Source organism: Macaca mulatta, chromosome 1 (assembly GCF_049350105.2).
Source record: "Macaca mulatta isolate MMU2019108-1 chromosome 1, T2T-MMU8v2.0, whole genome shotgun sequence".
Taxonomy (NCBI): Eukaryota; Metazoa; Chordata; class Mammalia; order Primates; family Cercopithecidae; genus Macaca; species Macaca mulatta.
The window spans coordinates 195,917,055-195,938,700 of NC_133406.1; the positions used below are offsets into that span (position 1 = coordinate 195,917,055).

Sequence of the window (21,646 nt, forward strand, 5' to 3'; positions counted from 1 at the left end):
AGAATTATTACCAGGGTTATCTGCTTGAATAATAATATTTAAAAAATTTTTTTCTTTGTCAGGAGATTTTACCCAGTGAGAAATGTTTAGGACAATTTTCTAGAGTGGAAGAAAAGCTTCTGTCTGCGGGTCCAAAGGCACCGTAAGTGTAGGGGGATCAGTCAATATCAGGGACGCCAGGCACAAGAGCAGTAGCTATGCTCTAGTTTCTCTTCATAACGAATAAATCTTTCGCCTTTTACTAAAGATTTCCGTGGAGAGAAACAATTGTGAGTTTACCACCAAATTTTTTGAGGTCCTGCTTAGGCAGGGCTAAATATCTAGTTTGACAAAGATAGATATCTTAATGTAGTGTTTTATGCTTGTTGGTCTTGGCATTCTGGGAGGATGGGGTGGACCTACTAAAATCTAACTTAGTGTGTTGGGGGTACCGCTAATCCTAGTTACTTGCGGTTCTGGGGTAGGTTAAGGGTTTCACTATGTTGGTCAGGCTGGTCTGGAACTCCTGACCTCAAGTGATCCACCTGCCTCAGCCTCCTAAAGTGCTGAGATTACAGGCATGAGCCACCATGCCTGGCGTGCTTTGCCTTTTGATGCTGTTAGTTGCTTCAGGATCAGCAAACGGCCTCAACTTTGAGGGCTGGCTTACCTTTTTGGGTTCTCAGCTTCCCCTGGATTTCGGTATGATAATTCTTCATTGTACTGCTCTCCAATGCTATTAATAAGACTACATTCTTTTTTTTTGGAGATATTTTAGTAGTTCCAGGAGGGATATTTGTTGAAATTGCCCAGCCCACTATGATCAGAAAGATAAGTCTTCTTTTTTTTCCTGGAGATGGAATTTCACTCTTGTTGCCCAGGCTGGAGTGCTATGGTGCGATCTTGGCTCACCACAACCTCCGCCTCCCAGGTCAAACGATTCTCCTGCCTCAGCCTCCCGACTAGCTGGGATTACAGGCATGCACCACCATGCCCAGCTAATTTTTTGTACTTTTAGTAGAGACGGGTTTCTCCATGGTGGTCAGGCTGGTGTCTAACTCCCGATCTTAGGTGATCCACCCGCCTCGGCCTCCCAAAGTCCTGGGATTACAGGTGTGAGCCACCATGCCCGGTCCAGAAACGCTTCGTATGACCAACCAGCCACTGCCGTTGGGCTGCCTCTTTCTTCCAGGTCTTCCAGGGTAGCCCTCGCAATCCCATCTGCCCATCCTCTGCAGCCTCTGGTTGCCCAGATGTGGTCCTATTTTGGAATCAAAGGCCCAGCAACATTGTGGAGGGAAAGGGACAAGCCCCGGGAAGGTGCAAAGCACTTGAGCTTCCCTGGCTTCCCCCAAACACTCTGATCTGAATAGAATGGCAGACTGGACATCTCTGGCTGCGTGGCAGCCGCAGCCTGCACTGGCTGGTGCCTGAAAGTGTTTCTCACTTGTTCTACTATTTGGTTTCTTCCCTCTTCTTGAATTGGTGCAGCTCATTTTTTTGGAGCCTGGCCCCTCATGCATCTGATGACACTTGGCTTTGTTGCCTGCAGCACATCCCTCATTAGTAGTTGGGCTCTTTCCAGGCACAAGCTGGCAGCATGTAATGCCAGGACATCCTGGGCAAAATGTCTGCCTATGCCTAAGAGCTCTTCCTGCAGCGAGACATGACTTGGTGGACATTCAGGGTAGAAACGAATGGGTGAAGATATTTTTATGAAAATTTCCTGACCACAAATAGCATTTTCTGCCCATGTAGAACCAAATACTCCAGAAGACAAACGTCTAGTTCTGACTATTCACTTTACACTAAATGCTTAATCTTTTGCTAATTGTGTATTTGTAACACTTGGAGCTACTTGGAAAAATGAAGATTTATTCACTGAATCGTTTTTGACTGAGTTTTAAAATTCACAGCTGTCACTGTTTATACCCAAAGTGAAAGTACTGGTCTCTGCCCAAATGTCTTCACAGGAACCACAGCCAGTTACAACTCTTCATCTATCATGGCAGTTACTACGAAGGGCAATTCCTTCAGAAAGCAAAGGACAACAAAAGACTATCTTTGGCAGCTTTGCCTAAAGCCTGTGGTGCTGATAACACCCAAATGTCCTAAAGCTGAGCAATCACTGATTTATTCATTGATTCATTCATTTAACAAAATTCTCATTGAGCATCTTGTCTGTGCCAGGCCTCTGGGCTTGGGCTATGAAGAGGACTAAGATCTAATCACTGGCCTTAGGGACATCACAGCTGAGTGGGGGACACCAATAGGGAGACTGGCATTTATGACGCAGTGTTATCAGGGCCATGGGAACACAAAGGAAGCCAGGCTGGTTGATGGAGTGGAGATGATAGGGGATGGAGAATCAGGAGAAGGATTCCTTGGAGAAGGTGATGCTTGAATTGGCAAAACCATGGGGAGAAGGGAGGGGCTGGAATGTAGAATGTGGCAAGTGCTATGTTGGATAGTGCCATGTCACACTTGTGGCCAGGCAAGGGAGATCTGGTTGAGAAACAGGGATGCTGGGCCATGCATCACAGCTAAGCCTGTGGAGGTGGGCCAGCTCCATCTTCTGAGTGGCTTTGCATGTGCCAACAACCCAATACAGCAGGTATTTTTCTCATCTTTCATTTCAGAGAAAAGGAAGGCTCAAAAAAGTTGGGTAGCTCGCCCAGGATGAGATAGCTAATAAGAATAGTTTTGATTGCAGGCCAGGCGCGGTGGCTCATGCCTGTAATCCCAGCACTTTGGGAGGCTGAGGCGGGTGGATCACGAGGTCAGGAGTTCAAGACCAGCCTGGCCAAGATGGTGAAACCCCGTCTCTACTAAAACTACAAAAATGAGCCAGGTGCAGTGTCAGGTGCCTGTAATCCCAGCTACTTGGGAGGCTGAGGCAGGAGAATCTCTTGAACCCAGGCGGCAGAGATTGCAGTGAGCCGAGACTGCATCACTGCACTCCAGTCAAGGTGACAGAGTGAGACACCATCTCAAAAAAAAAAAAAAAAAAAAAAAAAAAAGTTCTGATTCCAAAGCCCACATTCTTCACTAAGCTCTACTGCCTCCACTCTGGTGGTGGACTAGGAAAATGAACCATGTGTGGCTGCCGTACTGGAGAGATGAAGATTGGTGTAGAGGCCAGTGCAGGTGAACAGTATGAAGACCTGAATTACAGCAGTGGAGACAGAATAGAGAAGAGGGAACAGATCTGAATATTGAGGAGTTAGAATTGACTGGTCTTGTTAGAAGCTGGTTGAAGGTGGGAAGCAAAAAGACATGACAATTACCAATATTTCTAGCCTGGGTAGATATTTCACTGAGGTGCCAAGAATATTTCACTCAATATTTCACTGAGATTGGGACCTTGGAGAAGAAAGGCTTTGAAACTGGAATATCAGAAGTCCACTGGTGACATCTGAGGGGAGGTGTTCTGAAGGCAAATGGACACACGAGTCTAGAGCTGTAGAGAGGTCACTCAGCTACTCTGTCCTCCACCCATAAAATGGGGAAAGTAATAGTGTCCACCTCCTTGGCTTGTTGTGATGGGTAAGTGAGTAAAGATCAAGGGCAGTACCCAGCATAGAGTTAACACTCTATAAAGGTTAGCGACTATTGTTTCTGTCATCAAGGTGGTAGGTGGTAGGTGGTAATTAAAGCTGTGGGAGTGGACGAGGTGCCACAGACAGCAAAGAAGGAGAAGAGAACCTGGGGTTGAATGCTGGAAAAAAAAAATTGACACCTAGGGGACTGGTAGAGGAATGGGAATGTATAAAAGACCAAGAAGCAGTTTCTAGAGCCATAGGAGGAAGCCAGGAGAGTACGGGTTCGGGAGGGATGAGAGTATTCAAGGAGGAGGTATCATCAGGAGAGTTTGAATGTTTGAGAGTTCAGGCCCCATGAAGCTGAGGGGATGCTCTGTGGGGCCCATCCTCATGCATTTGACAAACAGGGATTGAGCTCGTGCTAGGTGCAGTGCTGGTGCTGATGAAACAGCAGTAAATGAAACAGATGTGACTGGGCTCAGTGGCTCATGCCTGTAATCCTAGCACTTTGGGAAGCTGAAGCAAGCAGATCCCTTGAGGCCAGGAGTTCAAGACTAGCCTGGCCAACATGGTGAAACCCTGTCTCTGCTAAAAATACAAAAATTAGCCAAGTGTGATAGCAGGCGCCTGTAATCCCAGCTACTCAGGAGGCTGAGGCAGGAAAATCGCTTGAGCCCGGGAGGTAGAGGTTGCAGTGAGCCAAGATTGTGCCACTGCACTCCAGCCTGGGCAATGGAGTGAGACTCCATCTCAAGAAAACAAAAGACAGGTGTGAGATGCTTGCCACTCACACTCCATGGAAACTTTAGTGGTGCAAGAGACACATTCATTCCTCCAGTCCAAAGAAGAACTTTGGAATCCTCAGCCTATCAGCATCAGCGGAAACCTCAGCGATCAGTTGTCTGATCATCATATTGAATAGATGAAGAAACCAAGAATAAATGACTTGCCCAGGAAACCACAGTGAACAAGAGACAGGGCTGTAGCAGCAGGCTTAGTATTGCTTTGGCAGAAGGAGCCACAGAAATGGCATTGTATCTGGGAACTGTGGATATTCCATGCAGCCATTTCCAGGGTGCTAACAGCACTGATGTTTTATAATTCTTTGCTCCCAGAGCCTTGCAAAACCAGGGTTCCGGGTCTTTCTCTGCAGGTCCAGACAAGACTGCCACCTACTGGACACCTATGAGAAATGCTCTTCCTTACAGAGGTTTGCTTCCTTTTCCAGCAGGGCACTAGCATGAACATGTTTGGCATGTTGCACTGCTGTAAGAAACAGACCAGTCAGGCGTGGTGGCTCATGCCTGCAATCCCAACACTGTAAGAGGCTGAGGCGGGAGGATCGCTTGAGCCCAAGAGTTTGAGGCTGCAGTGAGCTGTCAAGCCACTCAACTCCAGTCTGGGAAACAGTAAAACTGTTTCCAAAAAAAAAAAAAAAAAGGCCGGGGGCAGTCAAATCAGCTTGGGCCACATCGTGAGATCCCATCTCTACAAAAAAATTTAAAAAATTAGCCAGGCATAGTGGTATGTGCCTGTAGTCCCAGCTGCTTACTTGAGCTCAGGAGGTTGAGGCCGCAATGAGCTGTGCATGCGCACTGCACTCCAGCCTGGGTGACAGAGTAAGGCTCTGTCTCAAAAAAAAAAAAAAAAAAAAGGAAGAGACCAGTGTCAGGCATCTTCCTGACATTCTGTAATTAATTCTGTGTCTGTCTCTGATTTCTGTATACCCTGCTACTTTTTTTGAGGCGGAGTTTTGCTCTTGTTGCCCAGGCTGGAGTGCAATGGCACGATCTCAGCTCACTGCAACCTCTGCCTCCTGGGTTCAAGCGATTCTCCTGCCTCAGCCTCCTGAGTAGCTAGGATTACAGGCATGCGCCACCGTGCCTGGCTAATTTTGTATTTTTAGTAGAGATGGGGGTTTCTCCATGTTGGTCAGGGTGTTCTCGAACTTCCGACCTCAGGTGATCGGCCTGCCTTGGCCTCCCAAAGTACTGAGATTACAGGCGTAAGCCACCATACCTGGCCCCCGTTACCTCTTCCCCCTCTCTCGCGGAGACGGAGCCTCACTCTGTCACTCAGGCTGGAGTGCAGTGGCACGATCTCGGCTCACTGCAAGCTCCGCCTCCCAGGTTCATACCGTTCTCCTGCGTCAGCCTCCCGAATAGCTGGGACTACAGGTGCCCGCCACCACGTCCGGCTAATTTTTTTGTAGTTTCAGTAGAGACACGGTTTCACCGTGTTAGCCAGGATGGTCTTGATCTCCTGACCTCGTGATCCACCGGCCTCAGCCTCCCAAAGTGCTGGGATTACAGGCGTGAGTCACCGCGCCCGGCCCCCTGCTACCTCTTTAACTACAACATGTTCAAAGTCCAATGTCGAAACAATAAAAATATCTTTTATGCACACCTTTTGTTTTTAAAGTCAGGCAACAAAGTAACTAATGTATGTGCTATGGTGGTATTTTTATTGCTGGATCAAGAATTACTATGGTGCGGCCGGGCGTGGTGGCTCAAGCCTGTAATCCCAGCACTTTGGGAGGCTGAGACGGGTGGATCACGAGGTCAGGAGATCGAGACCATCCTGGCTAACATGGTGAAACCCCATCTCTACTAAAAAATACAAAAAACTAGCCGGGTGAGGTGGCGGGCGCCTGTAGTCCCAGCTACTCGGGAGGCTGAGGCAGGAGAATGGCGTAAACCCGGGAGGCGGAGCTTGCAGTGAGCTGAGATCCGGCCACTGCACTCCAGCCTGGGCAACAGAGCCAGACTCCGTCTCAAAAAAAAAAAAAAAAGAATTACTATGGTGTGTCTTCCACTGGTATCTGCTTTCACCCAGCCCAACCAGTCCGTGTACTGATGTTTTGAACCATCCCTGAGACCTGAGTCAAGCACCACTGTCCTGAAAAAGGAGGCAGTATAAGCCAAGGGCAGGACACAGATGTTTTGAGGGGCTGGCAAATGGGGAAGTTGGAAATAAGTTTTCCCCCAAGATTTTCAGTTAAATCCCTTGGAAGACTGTTTTACAGACTCTCATAAACGCTAAATAAAGTGTCACAGTTGAAGTGCTCATATACTTTTGGGGAAGTAATGCATCTTTTAAAAATAGCAGGTTTTTATGTGAAAGTCTCCCTCAGTGTCAGAGCCTTCTGACTGCTGTTCAGTGAAGCTGTACAGGACAGGTGGCCTCTTATACAGCAGGAAAGGCTAAAATTACTGCCCACGTCAGCTGAGAAGTACAAAGCAGGGCCGGGCGCAGTGACTCACACCTGTAATCCCAGCACTTTGGGAGCCTCAGGCGGGTGGATGGCTTGAGCCCAGGAGTTGGACACCAGCCTGGCCAACATGGTGAAACCCCATATTTCACTAAAAATATGAAAATTACCCAGGCGTGGTACCGTGTGCTTGTGGTTCCAGCTACTTGGGAGGCTGAGGCACGAGAATCTCTTGAGTCCAGGAGGTGTAGGTTGCAGTGAGCCAAGATCACGCCACTGCACTTCAGCCTGGGTGACAAAGAAAGACTGTCTCAAAAAAAAAAAAAGGCCAGGCTCAGTGGCTCTTGCCATTGCACTCCAGCCTGGGTGACAGAGCGAGACTCCATCTAAAAAAAAAAAAAAAAAAGTGTAAAGCAAAGGCATCATGTTCTGTAAGGCAAAAATACTAGTTTTAAAACGAGATCCAGATGGTGTGGTGGCTCACACCTGTAATCCCAGCACTTTAGGAGGCTGAGGCGGGTATATCACTTAGGGTTAGGAGTTCGAGACCAGCCTGACCAACGTGGTGAAACCCTGTCTCTACTAAAAATACAAAAATTAGCTGGGTGTGGTGGCACATGCCTGTAATCCCAGCTTCTAGCTTCTTGGGAGGCTGAGGCAGGAGAATTGCTTGAACCTGGGAGGCAGAGGTTCCAGTGAGCCAAGATCACACCACTGTACTCCAGCCTGGGTGACAGAGCAAGACTCCATTGCAAAAAAAAAAAAAAAAAAAAAAAAGAGAGATCCTGATGTATTTGCTTAACCATGTGAGGGGTATGAAGCTAAGAAAACATAATTTTTAAAATATGGTTTACTGTAATCTTAATAATGTTGTCTTTTTTTTTTTTTTTTCGTGGTTCCCAGTAGCTGGGACCACAGGTGTGAGCCACCATGCCCAGCCAATCTTTGTAGTTTTAGAAGAGACAGAGACAGGGTTTCATGGAGTTTCGCTCTTGTTGCCCACACTGAAGTGCTGTGGCACGATCTTGGCTCACTGCAACCTCTGCCTCCCAGGTTCAAGCAATTCTCCTGCCTCAGCCTCCCAAGTAGCTGGAATTACAGGCTCCTGCCACATGTCCGGATAAGTTTTGTATTTTTAGTAGAGAGAGGATTTCACTATGTTGGCCGGGCTGGTCTCCAACTTCTGGCCTCAGGTTGGATCTGCCCGCCTTGGCTTCCCAAAGTTCTGCCTTTGGGATTACAGGTGTGAGCCCCTGCACCCAGCCAGGTCTCAAACTCTTGGCCTCAAGTGATCTGCCCGCCTCGGCCTCCCAAAGTTCTGGGACTACAAGGGTGTCCTTGGGTTTTTATTAGATTCTCAAAGCTGGTAAAAACAAGGCAAGTCTTGTTCTCCTCATACTGAAGACAGAACAGTGTGGTGGTGAGGGCATGGGTGCAGGAGGCAGACTGCCTGGGTTCCATCTACAGCTTTCTCACTTATCATTTTGAGACTGTGGACAGGTTATTTAATTGCTTTGTGCCTCAGTTCCCTCATCTGTAAACTGGGGAGGAAAATAGTACCTACTTCACAGAGTTGTTCTGAGGAATAGATGAGACCATAAAAGAGCTTAGAACGATGCTGGGCACACAGTCATTGTTGGTCACTAGTAGTAGTTATGAGTTAACATCACCATTAGTATTACTGTTGCAACAAAGCTCTGTGAGAAAAAGGACTTGTTTCATTTGTCACTATACGCTCAGTGCCCACCCCAGCGCCATTCTTTTTGAATAAGTAAATGAATAAATGAGAAACTTAAATCATTGAAAATGAAAACAACAAAGGACATTATCAAGAAGATGAAAAGAACCTACAGAATGGGAGAAACCATATATTTGATGAGCACAGAAACTAGAATATATAAAGAACTCTTACAAACCAACAACCAAAAGACAACCCAATTTTTAAAATGGAAAAAGGACCTGAATAGACATTTCTCCAAAGAAGAAATACAAATGGCCAACAAGTCTATAAAACAAGTCTATGTTCACCGTCCGTATTCATCAGGAAAATGCGCTTCACATCCACTAAGATGGCTATAACTAAAGAATCCCCAGAATAACAAGTGTTGGTGAGGACGTGCAGAAATTGGAATGCTCATATATTGCTGCTGGGAATGTAAAATGGTACAACTACTGTGGAAAACAGTTTAGAGGGCTCCTCAATGAGTTAAACAGAATTACCATATGATCCAGCAATTCCACTCCTAGGTATATACCCCAAAGAACTGAAAACAGGTACTCAAACAATTACATGTATGTGGATGTTCATAGAAGCACTGGTTCACAAGAGCCAAAAGCTGGAAATAGCCCAAATGTCTAATAATGAATGAATGGATAAACAAATTGTGGTATATACATACAATGGAATATTATTCAGCCATGAAAAGGAATGAAGTACTGATACATGTTACAATGTGGGTGAACCTTGAAAATATTACGCTAAGTGAAAGAAGCCAGACATAAAGTCATGTATTGTATGATTCCATTTATGTGAAATATATGGAATAGGTAAATCCATAGAGACAGAATGAAGACTGGGGCTTCCCAGGGACTGAAGGGAGTGGAAGGGGAACAGATGCTCACTGAATTCAGGGTTTCCTTGTGCGGGGATGAAAACGTTTTGGAACTAGAGATGGTGGTTGTACAACACCGTTAATGTATACTAAATGCCACTGAATTGTTCATTTTAAAATGGTTAATTTTGTTATGTGAATGTCATCTCAGTTAAAAAATGTGCTTTTATGAAGAAGAAAGAAGTAAACCAAATCTCTGATTAATTTCTAGATCAATCATACCTCTTAGAATTAGGAACCTAAGTAACTTTATACAGCCAAGAACTGAAGGAAATTAACAATGAGGTTCTTGCCACCACCAGTCTCTCCAGGTTTCAGGGGGCCAGGGGAGGAGGTGTCACACATTCAAAGCCTTGTCCATGTCTGTTCGGTTTGGTCAGTTATGGCCACTGTTTCCCTGCACTAGTGTCTCTAGAGGATTCCACTGTGTTAGTGCAGTAGTTCGCTCAGCTACAAGCCCCACTGTTGTACTCTGGGGCTGAAGAACCATACTTTCAACTTTGATATTAACATATGAAATGATAATTCTATTAGCAAGTCAAGTTAATTCCAGGTTCTAGGTCAAGTAGACAAAAATTGTATTCTACAAATGATCACTTTCCAAATTTATAAACAGTTGAATTTTACTATGAACTTGTTTCTTATACATATTTGTTAGCATATTTTCGCAATTTTTTTTTTTTTTTTTGAGATGGAGTCTCCCTCTGTCACCCAGACTGGAGTGCAGTGGCATGATCTTGGCTCACTGCAACCTCTGCCTCCTGGGTTGAGCAATTCTCCTGCCTCAGCCTCCCTGAGTAGCTGGGACTACAGGTGTGCGCCACCACACCCAGATAATTTTTTTTTTTTTTTTTTTTGAGACAGAGTCTTGCTCTGTTGCCAGGCTGGAGTGAAATGGCATGATCTCAGCTCACTGCAACCTCTGCCTCCTGGGTTCAAGCTATTCTCCTGCCTCAGCCTCCTGTGTAGGTGGGACTACAGGCACATACCACTACGCCCGGCTAATTTTTTGTATTTTTAGTGGAGACGGGGTTTCACTGTGTTAGCCAGGATGGTCTCGATCTCCTGACCTCGGGATCTGACTGCCTCTGCCTCCCAAAGTGCTGGGATTAAAGGCGTGAGCCACAGTGCCTGGCCGAGATAGAGAAAACAGGAAGGACAAGCTTTGGGAAGAAAATCAAGAATTCTGGCCATAAATTTAAGATGTCTGTTAGACATCCACATGGGAAGCCACTTAGGGAAAAAGTATACAGAGATGAGAAGGAAGAGGGTGACCTAACAGTCTTGTAGGGAAATAGGAGAAACAAGCAAAGGAGACTAAGGCAAAACCAGACGGTGGGAGGAAAACGTCTATCACAGAAGCCAACAAAAGAAAGCGAGGGAGTGATCAACAGGGTTGAAAGCAGCTGGGAAGTAAAGTAGGAATGAAATGGTAAAGAAATGAATAGCTGGGGGGCAACTTGGGGTCAAGGAGGGAGGTACATCCCTAAATGCTATAATTTTACCTTTTTTTTTTTTTTTGGTACATGTCTTTTAAATCTCTTTTAATCCATAAATTCCCAAAGAGGGGCTCTTTTAAAAATGGAAGATAGAAAGCATATTTGCACGTCAATGGAGATGGTCCAGCAGAGAAAAAGGGAGAGGTGAGCTACAGAAGGGAAGTGTTTGAGGGAATGTGCTTCAGAGAATAAGCAGAAGAGGGGGCCTGTGATAGGAACCGGGGACACTCTCATAATGGGAAGGAGAGTAGAGGATGTGGCTAACCTGACTCACCGGTCAGGCAGGTTGGTAGCTGTGGTGGGGGAAGGTGGCGTTCTTCATGAAAAAGGAGGTGAGGCCACCAGCAGCTTCCTCCACCACTGACACCCACTGCAAGATAAACAATCGCCAGGCCCCCTAAGCCTCTCCGCCTCCTGTTGTCAGTGGACACTGCCCTGAGGATGCCACTTCCCCTGTAGCTTTCTCAGGGGAAGGATGCCAATAACCCTCCACTCTGCCCCACACACATGCCACATGGGAGTGGAGTGGGTACCCCCGACCCTTCTCCTTCCAAGACATTCAGTTTTCTCCTTCTCAATGCAAACAAGCAAACGCAAACAAAACCCCAGTGCCTGGCACAGTTCTTGGCACATCACAGATAATCAGTAAATATCTGTTTAAAGAAACAAACCAATCCTGCCCTTTTGAGATCAGTCCCTGTCACCCACTAAACTCTTCTCCCCGCAGTCACTCAGGCTCCTCTTGGACACAGGCTGCTTCTCCGTGCTGACTGCTGCCAGCATCCTGGGGCTTCACTCTGGTTTTGCAATTTGGTATACGCAAACTCAAAGAAATTACTCTCTAATCCTCCCCGGTCACCCACTGTTTAGGATCACATGGAGGACCCGTGGGAACTTTCCTTCCCTCCCTCGGGCAGAGTTTCATTGGAAACTGAAGGCGTGCGAATTTCTTCTTTCTCTCAACTTCCGGTCTAAGCGGACCATGTGAAACAGTGCCCTCTAGTGGGCAATTATTGCATACGCATTCTCTACATTTGGAGTTATATGAAGACTATTTTGAAGGGCCTGGTTAAAAAAATAATAATAATACATTCATTCAACAGACCTTTTTTCTTGTGCGCATCTGTTATGAGTCTGGCATATCTGAAATGACCTTGAGGCACGTAGTTTCACTGTTATCACATGATCCTATAACAAACCAAATGCAGTCACAGAGTCGCATTCCCACTGCCTCTTGCACACTGTTAGCTGTTACTGAATAAATGCAGAAGGACTTGAACTTAGGGCGATATTGGAGGAAGCTGTGGCCGGTTACAACTCCGGAGGACTTCATCAGCATAAGAGGTTTTGTTTTGGTCGGGTGCAGTGGCTTGCGCTTGTGATCCCAGCACTTTGGGATGTGGAGGCAGGAGGATCACTTGAGCCTGGGAGTTTGAGGGCAGCCTGGGCAACATAGGGAGACCCCATCTCTACAAATAATTAACTGGGCATGGTGATCTGTGCCTGTAGTCCCAGCTACTTGGGAGGCCTAGGTGGGAGGATGACCTGAGCCTAGGAGGTTGAGGCTGGAGTGAGGCATGACTGTGCTGGTGCTCCCGCCTGGGCAACAGAGGGTGAAACCCTGTCTCAAAAAAGAACAAAGTTGTTTTTTTTTTTTTCCACAGACTTCCACTGAGCACCCATTATGTTCCAGGTCCTGAGTTGGAATAAGATGAATCAGACCCAGTACCTGCCTTGGAGTTGTTGGGAGGTCTGGAGGAGAAAGGCATAGAGGCGAGTAATGACTAATGCAGTGCGTATGTGCAGTCCTCACTCACTTGCTCACTCATTCACTCAACAAACATGCGACGAGGACCTAACATGCTAGGGCTGTGCTGAGGATATAAGGATAAAAGCCATGATGGTTGACCTGAAACTGCACACAGTCTATGTAAGGGGAAGGTACCATTTTAGAGAACACAGCTCTGATGGAGAGGGGCTAAAGGGGGGGGCAGGGTGGTTCAAAGGAAGAAGGGCTGACATTTGGGCAGGGATTGAAGCCAGGGTCAGGGAAGGGCTTAGACAGGCAATGCTTAAGCTGAGAAGTGATGGATGGATGAGGAGGAGTGGGCATGTTTGCCACACAGAGGTGGGGTGGGGAGAGGAAGGTCTCAGTGCTACCCAATCTAATCTTTGGGATCGTTTGATTAAGCTTCCTAACATGATTCTACTACCAGGTCATCCCCTTGCTTCAATGCCAGTGACAACCCTCTGGTGCAGGGTCTGACTATTACTTAGGTCCCTGTACCACTCCACCCCTTCACTGGCAACTCCTCTCCAGCCAGGACACTCTGCTCCAGCTGCTAACAGATTTTAGCATAGCATTATTTCTCAACATACAAGGCCCACATATGCACACAGAGCTTGCAGGGGTCAAAAAATACAAAACTGACAATGTTACTGAAGGAATAATATGCCTGACATTCAGTTTAAGCACTGTTGCCCAAAAATAACCTAGGTTGGAAGTGGCCTCCAGAGCTTTGTTGATCTTCCCCAGGATCTCACTTGTGTACCTGAACCTCAGTGCCTGGCTGCTCCTCATGCTCTCCTCCCCAGGCTTCCTGAACCTAGGGCTCAGCCTGTCATCCTAGACACAGGAGTCCCTGTCCCTATACTAATGGCCAGACCATTCCTGATTACTGGGCCTGTCTGTCCTGGTCTCTTGGGTCCCGCCCACTCCGACATCCAAATACTGCCTCATTCTCCTCACCAGGCAGTTCCCTGTGCTGTCCATGCTCTCTTCCTGGGGCTATGTACCCAGCTGGACCAGCACATTCTTCTTTTGTCATTTGAACCACCCCAAATGCCTCCTAATTGGCCTCCAGCCTCAAGTGGCTCCCTGTGGCTCTGGCTCACCTGGCATAGCACCACCCAGGCCATCTTCGGAGGCACTGCACTCCCTCAGCCCTCACCTGTGCACAGCTCACTTTTCAGTGGCTCCACGCTGCCTACTGGAGAGACTGCCACCTACCCACATGGCATTCAAGGTGCCCCTCCATTGCTCCTAGCTTACCTTTCCTAGACCTTTACCATCCCTTTTCTAAGTGACCTACCCATTATTCCCAGGACACACCTTGCACTTCCCTGTCTGCCTTCCTTTCTACATCCCCCTTTCCCGAACGACCTCCTCTCCTCCTTTCGACCTTCCCAAATCCTCCCTATTGTCCACAGCTCAGTTCAAACACCACCGTCTCGGTGAACCCTTCTTTAATCTCCTCCTGTTGAAAATAGAATCTCCTTCCTCTGAACCACTATAGGAAAAGGGAAGGAAATTATATCGTTTAAATATCTGCCATGCGCTATGTGTTAAAAGCATAAACTTTAGAGTCAGGCAAATCCGGCTAGAATCCAATAGCTGTGTAACCTTGGGAAGCATACTTAATCTCTCTGGGCTTTATTGCTGTATCTTGAAAAACATAAAACTACATATCCTTACCATTCATTCATGGAAACATTTGAATACCTAGTATGTACCAGGTTTTGTACTCTTCTGGTTATTTTGTTGTTACTGTTGTTGTTTTGTTGTTGTTGTTTTGAGACAGAATCTTGCTCTGTCGCCCAGGCTGGAGCGCAGTGGCGAGATCTCGGCTCATTGTAACCTCCGCCTCCTGGGTTCAAGTGATTCTTGTGCCTCGGCCACTCTAGTAGCTGGGATTACAGGCACATGCCACCACCCCCAGCTAATTTTTTTGTATTCTTAGTAGAGACGGGGTTTTGCTGCGTTGGCCGGGCTGGTCTCAAACTCCTGGCCTCAGGTGATCTGCCTGCCTTGGCCTCCCAAAATGGTGGGGCTACAGGCTTGAGCCACCATGCCTGGCCTCTTATGGTTATTTTGAGAAGTAAATGAGGTGATGTATGGAAAGTGGCGGGCACACAGAGGTTCTCAATAAATAGGCCGGGTGCGGTGGCTCATGCCTGTAATCCCAGCACTTTGAGAGGCTGAGGTGAGAGGATCGCTTGAGGCCTGGAGTTCAAGACCAGCCTGGGCAACATAGTGAGACCTCGTTTCTGCAAAAAATTAAAAAGTTAGATGGACGTAGTGGTGCACACCTGTGGTCCTAGCTACTTGGGAGGTTGAGGAGGGAGGATCTCTTGAGCCTAGGAGTTTGAGGCCACAGTGAGCTATGATGGCACCACTGCACTCCAGCCTGAGCAGCAAAGCAAGACCCTGTCTCAAAAAAAACCCAGGAAAAACAACCAACCAAATTAATACTATGACTATTCAGTTTAGTTTCTTAGAAGAAGGGCATTCCGGCCGGGCGCGGTGGCTCAAGCCTGTAATCCCAGCACTTTGGGAGGCCGAGACAGGCGGATCATGAGGTCAGGAGATCGAGACCATCCTGGCTAACATGGTGAAACCCCGTCTCTACTAAAAAATACAAAAAACTAGCCGGGCGAGGTGGCAGGCGCCTGTAGTCCCAGCTACTCGGGAGGCTGAGGCAGGAGAATGGCGTAAACCTGGGAGGCGGAGCTTGCAGTGAGCTGAGATCTGGCCACTGCACTCCAGCCTGGGTGACAGAGCGAGACTCCGTCTCAAAAAAAAAAAAAAAAAAAAAAAAAAGAAGAAGGACATTCCTCAGGGTGATTTCTGTTTAGCCAGGAAGCACCACATAAGACTGGGAGCCAGAGCCAGCTCTGGACCCAGGCAGGTTCTTGCAACCATTCAGGCACCCTAGGCACCCTGTGGCTGACGCAAGGCATAGGTGTGACTGACATTTTCTGAACCAGCGTCTTCCATCTGCCAAGGCTGTCCCAGACACTCCACATCAAGGCTCTTTGTGACTAAGAGAAAGCTTTTGAGAGCTGATACACCTGGCTCTCGGTACCCCTTTCTGCAATCTAGAGTAGCCTCCCTACCTTCATACTGGACTTCCAGGTGCATCGTGCCCAGCACCTTCAGCACGCAGTCGACGATGCTGGGGTGTGTGGTCCCAATGATTGACTGACCAGACAGACAACAGGACAAGGTGGTTAGTCTTTTTTTTTTTTTTAAGATGGATTCTTGGCTGGGCGCGGTGGCTCACGCCTGTAATCCCAGCACTTTGGGAGGCCAAGGCGGGTGGATCATGAGGTCAGGAGATCGAGACCATCCTGCCTAACAAAGTGAAACCCCATCTCTACTAAAAATGCAAAAAATTAGCCAGGCGTGGTGACGGGTGCCTGTAGTCCCAGCTACTCGGGAGGCTGAGGCAGGAGAATGGCGTGAACCCGGGAGGCGGAGCTTGCAGTGAGCCGAGATCGCCCCACTGCACGACAGAGCCATTTCAAAAAAAAAAAAAAAAAAGATAGATTCTCACTCTGTCACCAGGGCTGGAGTGCAGTGGTGCGATCTTGGCTCACTGCAACCTCTGCCTGCCGGGCTCAAGCGATTCTCCTGCTTCAGCCTCTGAGTAGCTGGGATTACAGGTGCCCGCCACCACGCCCAGCTAATTTTATTTTTTTAAGTAGAGACGGGGTTTCACCATGTTGACCAGGCTGGTCTCGAACTCCTGACCTCAAGTGATCCGCCCATCTCAGCCTTCCAAAGTGCTGGGATTACAAGCGTGAGCCTGTGCCCACCCAAGCTGGTTAGTCTTTAGATCTTGTCTACCTGGAAGAAAGGAACTTCCAAACAGACTTCCAAACAGCCAGGCGCCTGGGTGAATGGGGGAGAGGAAGGGAGGGCAGTGGTGAGTCAGTGGGCCTAGGCTGAGGCTGCCACTGAACTCTCTAACTCAGGAGGCATTAAATGAGGCTACCTGCCAGAGGTGCAGGAACAAAGCTGGCTACTCTGACTGGGGGAGAGAGGATACAGGGCAAGGAGAATGGAACTCATCCAAGATCCTAAAATCTTCCCTTCCTCAGGAACCTCATCCCATCAGACAGCCCCCTTTTTCTCTCTCTTCAAACTTTACCTATGCATTGGTTCTTTTCTTTTAGCATTAAACATCCTTAAGCTCATCCATATTTAACATCGTCCTTCAACTCTGTCTTCTCCTTTGCTATTGCTCTTTTTTCCCTTTACATCTAAGCTTCCCAAGAGAAGCCACTTCTTCATCCCCTATTCATCCTTTGACAGGCTGCTGTGATTTAATTTTTCCTGCCATAGGCAGTCTCCTAATTCACCAAAACTTTTCCTGCTGGGACCATCTTTCTATTCTACCCTTACTGACTCCCTTTGTTGCATCTGACCCAGCTGATCATGTCCTCCTTATGGAAACTCTTTTCCCTTGATTTTCCAGCCCCATTTTTTCTGTTTTCCATCTATCACTGTCATTGCCCTTTTTCTTTTCTTTTCTTTCTTTCTTTCTTTTTTTTTTTTTTTTTTTGAGATGGAGTCTCGCTCTGTTGCCAGGCTGGAGTGCAGTGGCGTGATCTCGGCTCACTGCAACCTCTGCCTCCCGGGTTCAAGCAATTCTCCTGCCTCAGCCTCCCGAGTAGCTGGGATTACAGGCACACACCACCACGCCCAGCTAATTTTTGTATTGTTAGTAGAGATGGGGTTTCACCATGCTGGCCAGGCTGATCTCGAACTCTTGAACTCATGATCCGCCCACCTCGGTCTCCCAAAGTGCTGAGGTTACAGGCCTAAGCCACTGCACCCGGCCCTATCATTGCCCTTTTTTGAAGAGGCAGAGTGGTATGTGGAAAGAGTAAGGACTTAGGAGAGGGCGGATTTAAATTCTCGCTTGGTAAACACCTTTTATTTATCATGTGGCCTTGGATAAGTCACTTAACACACTTTCCTGAGCTCAGTTCCACCATCTTTGAAAAAAGGGTGAATAGTATCTGCCTCCATCAGGTATACTGAAGACTAAGAGAGAGAGTGTAGCTACGCCCCTAACACAGTGGCTGGCATGTATGAGGCACTTAAGAAATGGGAACTGTGGAAATAAGATAATAATGATAATCTGATCTGTTTTTAAAATTGTTTTAGAGACAGGATCTCACTCTATCACTCAGGCTGCAGTGCAGTGGTGCCATCATAGCTCATTGCAGCCTCAAACTCCTGGGCTCAAGCGATCCTCCCACCACAGCCTCCTGAGCAGCTGGGACTATAAGCACATGCCACGGCAGCCAGTTATTATTATTTTTGAATTTGTCTTTTTTTTGGGGGGGGGGGACAGATCTCACTTTTTTGCCCAGGGAATACAGTGGCATGATCTTGGCTCACTGTAACCTCTGCCTCTCAGGCTAAACGATCCTCTGAACTCAGCCTCCCAAGTAGCTGGGATTACAGGCGTGTGCCACCACGCCCAGCTAATTTTTGTACTTTTAGTAGAGACGGGGTTTCACCATGTTGGCCAGGTTGGTCTCAAACTCCTGACCTCAAGTGATCCGCCCACTGCAGTCTCCCAAAGTGCTGGGATTACAGGCCTGAGCCACTGCACCCAGCCTGATGGTTCATCTTAAAGCCACTTTTTAAGCCTCTATCCCCTCTTTACTAGGCACAATGTCTTCATACGCTCACCATGCCCCAAATTCGGTTTCACTTGCATCCAAGGGTACTGTCTGAGAGAAGGGCAAAAGCCAACAAGGAAAAAAAAAAGCCTTCCCCAGCACTGGAGATCTGGCCTCTTCACTTACATGCTGTCTACAAATGCACCATTATTCTTTCCCTATCAAATCGACTCCTTTAATCTTTTCTACAGCCCTTTCATCATCCTTGTTGCTTGTCTCAACCACTTTTAAGTCTGCCAACATCTTTCTGATCCTTAAGTAAACAGGACAAATCACTCTGCTGGGAGTCATGAACTCTCTGCCCTACCTTGGCCTTCTGGAAGTAACACTGATTGAACAACAGACATGCAGTGGGAGGCTGAGCTCCGTTTCTCATGCCTGTGTGGAGTGCAACTGCGGAAAGTAATTGTAAGATTATTGTATCTGAATCAGAACCACAGGAGCATGCAGCCTTGGCTCACCTGGGCAGTCCTGATAGTCTGCAGGGACAGCTGCTGGGCTTTGGGGGACTCGCAGGGCAGCAAAGCTATTAGACCTTTATACACTTGATTTTGGTACTTGGGATTGCCGTGGACCAAAGAATCCAACAGAACCTGCACTTCCTCCTGGGTCTCTTCTGACTTAGACTTTGCCAAAAATTCTGCTATGGATCGTACACCTGAGCAAAGAAGAGAGGAAATTCTAAATTGGAAGGGCTTTATGAAAATAATCCCCACCCAAGATTACATAATATGAATAGGATTAATAGCTCTTCAACTAAGCCTGTTCACCCAAAGCAAAACTGAGGCTTGGTTCTGATGTTGCATCACTGTCTTGTTTACCTTAGAGCTATGTGGCTTTCAGCATAGGCATGTCAAAGTCTGTGTTTTAAAGTTTAAAATGGCTCTGCACAATTTACAAATAAAACGTGCATTTTTTATTGCTATATGATAACACTTTTTTTTTTTTTTTTTGAGCTGGAGTCTCCGTTGCCTAGGCTGGAGTGCAGTGGCGCGATCTGGGCTCACTGCAAGCTCCCCCTCCCGGGTTCACGCTATCCTCCTGCCTCAGCCTCCCAAGTAGCTGGGACTACAGGCACCCGCCACCTCGCCCGGCTAGTTTTTTGTATTTTTTTTTTTTTAGTAGAGACAGGGTTTCACCGTGTTAGCCAGGATGGTCTTGATCTCCTGACCCAGTGATCCGCCCGTCTCGGCCTCCCAAAGTGCTGGGATTACAGGCTTGAGCCACCGTGCCCGGCCAATTTTTGTATTTTTAATAGAGACAGGATATCACTGTGTTAGCCAGGATGGTCTCGATCTCCTGACCTCGTGTTCTGCCCGCCTTGGCCTCCCAAATTACAGGTGTGAGCCACGGCGCCTGGCCATGATAACACTTGTATAGCACTCAGCAGTTTGCAAAATGGTTTTATGAATACTAACTCACTTAATCCCAGAAACCATACCAAGAGGAAGGTGTTACTCCCACTTTACGGATGAAGACACTGAGGCTTTGAGAGGCCATGGGGTAGACAGCCAGGAGAACCTTGATGAGAATGCAGGGTGGGAAGTGCTTTGGAAAAGGGAGATGTGAGTCAGGTGCGGTGGCTCACGCCTGTAATCCCAGCACTATGGGAGGCCGAGGCAGGTAGATGGTTTGAGTTCAGGAGTTCGAGACCAGCCTGGCCAACATGGTGAAACCCCGTCTGTATTAAAAATACAAAAATTAGCTGGGTCTGGTGGCATGCACCTATAGTCTCAGCTAATGGGGAGGCTGAGGCAGGAGAATCACTTGAACCCAGGAAGTGGAGCTTGCAGTGAGCCAAGACTGCGCCACTGCACTCCAGCCTGAGCTACAGAGTGAGACTCCAACTCCAAAAAAAAAAAAAAAGAAAAAGAAAAAGGAAGATATAGGGGGTGGTATCTCTTTTACATGCCTCACTTGGAGCACTTCATAGATTATATTACAATTATTGAGCCGGGTGTGGTGGCTCATGCCTATAATTCCAGCACTTTGGGAGGCAAAGTTGGGTGGATCGCTTGAGCTCATGAGTTCGAGACCAGTCATGGCTAACATGGCAAAACCCTGTCTCTACTAAAAATAACAAAGATTAGCCAGGCATGGTGGTGCTTGCCTGCAATTCCAGCTACATGGGAGGCTACGGCATGAGAACTGCTTGAACCTAGGAGGCAGAGGTTGCAGTGAGCTGATATTGCGCCACTGCACTCCAGTCTGGGCGATAGAGTGAGACTCTGTCTCAAAAAAGAAAAAAAACCAACTAGATTATTTACTTTTCTCACCAGACTCTAAACTCTCTGAGGACAGGGACTATATTGTATTCATTTTTGTATCCCTAGCACTTGGCATATATCTACCACACAGTAGGTATTCAATAATTTTATTTCAAATTTTTTTTTCCTTTTTTTCCTTTTTTTTTTTTTTGAGACAGAGTCTTGCTCTGTAGCCCAGGCTGGAGTGCAATGGCGCGATCTCAGCTCACTGCAACGTCCAGCTCCGGGGTTCAAATGATTCTCCTGCCTCAGCCTCCTGAGTAACTGCCATTATAAGCGCCCGCCACCATGCCCAGCTAATTTTTTTGTATTTTTAGTAGAGACGGGGTTTCACCGTGTTAGCCAGGATGGTCTCGATTTCCTGACCTTGTGATACGACTGCCTCTGCCTCCCAAAGTGCTGAGATTACAGGCGTGAGCCACTGCGCCTGGCCTAATTTTTGTATTTTTAGTAGAGAGGGGTTTTTGCCACGTTGGCCAGGCTGGTCTCAAATTCCTGACCTCAGGTGATCCACCCGCCTTGGCCTCCCAAAGTGCTGGGATTATAGGTGTGAAGCACTGCACCTGGCCTTCAATTTTATTTCTTGAGTTATTCATAATTCAATTTCTTTTTTCTTTTTTTTTTTTGAGATGGAGTTTCACTTTTGTTGCCCAGGCTGGAGTGCAATGGTGAGATCTTAACTCACTGCAACCTCCGCCTCCTGGGTTCAAGCAATTCTCCTGCCTCAGCCTCCCAAGTAGCTGGGATTACAGGCCCCCGCCACCGCACCTGGCTAATTTTTTTGTATTTTTAGTAGAGACGGGGTTTCTTCATGTTGGTCAGGCTGGTCTCAAACTCCCGACCTCAGATGATCTTCCCCCCTCGGTGTCCCAAAGTGCTAGGATTACAGGTGTGAGCCACCGGGCCCGGCCTCATAACTCAATTTCACAAAAGATATTGGGCCACAGCTCAATAAATCTTTGAATGGATGCCTGAAACAGGATATATTTAAAAAGGAGAAGTATTTCTAAAACCACTACTGAAAAATGTGACCAAATGATGAATCAGGAGAATCATA

General features: G+C 47.2%; 1 protein-coding gene and 1 non-coding gene across 19 annotated transcripts in view; one reads left to right on the plus strand and one right to left on the minus strand.

The window, feature by feature from the left end:
* Positions 1-21,646, minus strand: part of ARMH1 (armadillo like helical domain containing 1) — a 52,214-nt gene that overhangs the window by 3,382 nt on the left and 27,186 nt on the right. For all 18 annotated transcript variants that reach the window (XR_001444678.3, XR_013402718.1, XR_013402719.1 and 15 more), the window contains 2 exons: positions 18,784-18,980; positions 15,740-15,824 (listed from right to left, as the gene is read on the minus strand). Coding sequence is in view for 15 of the 18 variants with exons in the window: in XM_077959425.1 (XP_077815551.1) it covers positions 15,740-15,824; positions 18,784-18,980 (282 nt within the window). In the remaining 3 variants the exon portion in view is untranslated. The remainder of the gene's footprint in view (positions 1-15,739; positions 15,825-18,783; positions 18,981-21,646) is intronic.
* Positions 198-314, plus strand: LOC114674770 (U5 spliceosomal RNA). Its single transcript, XR_003725874.2, has one exon. It is a non-coding gene; the product is annotated as a U5 spliceosomal RNA (small nuclear RNA).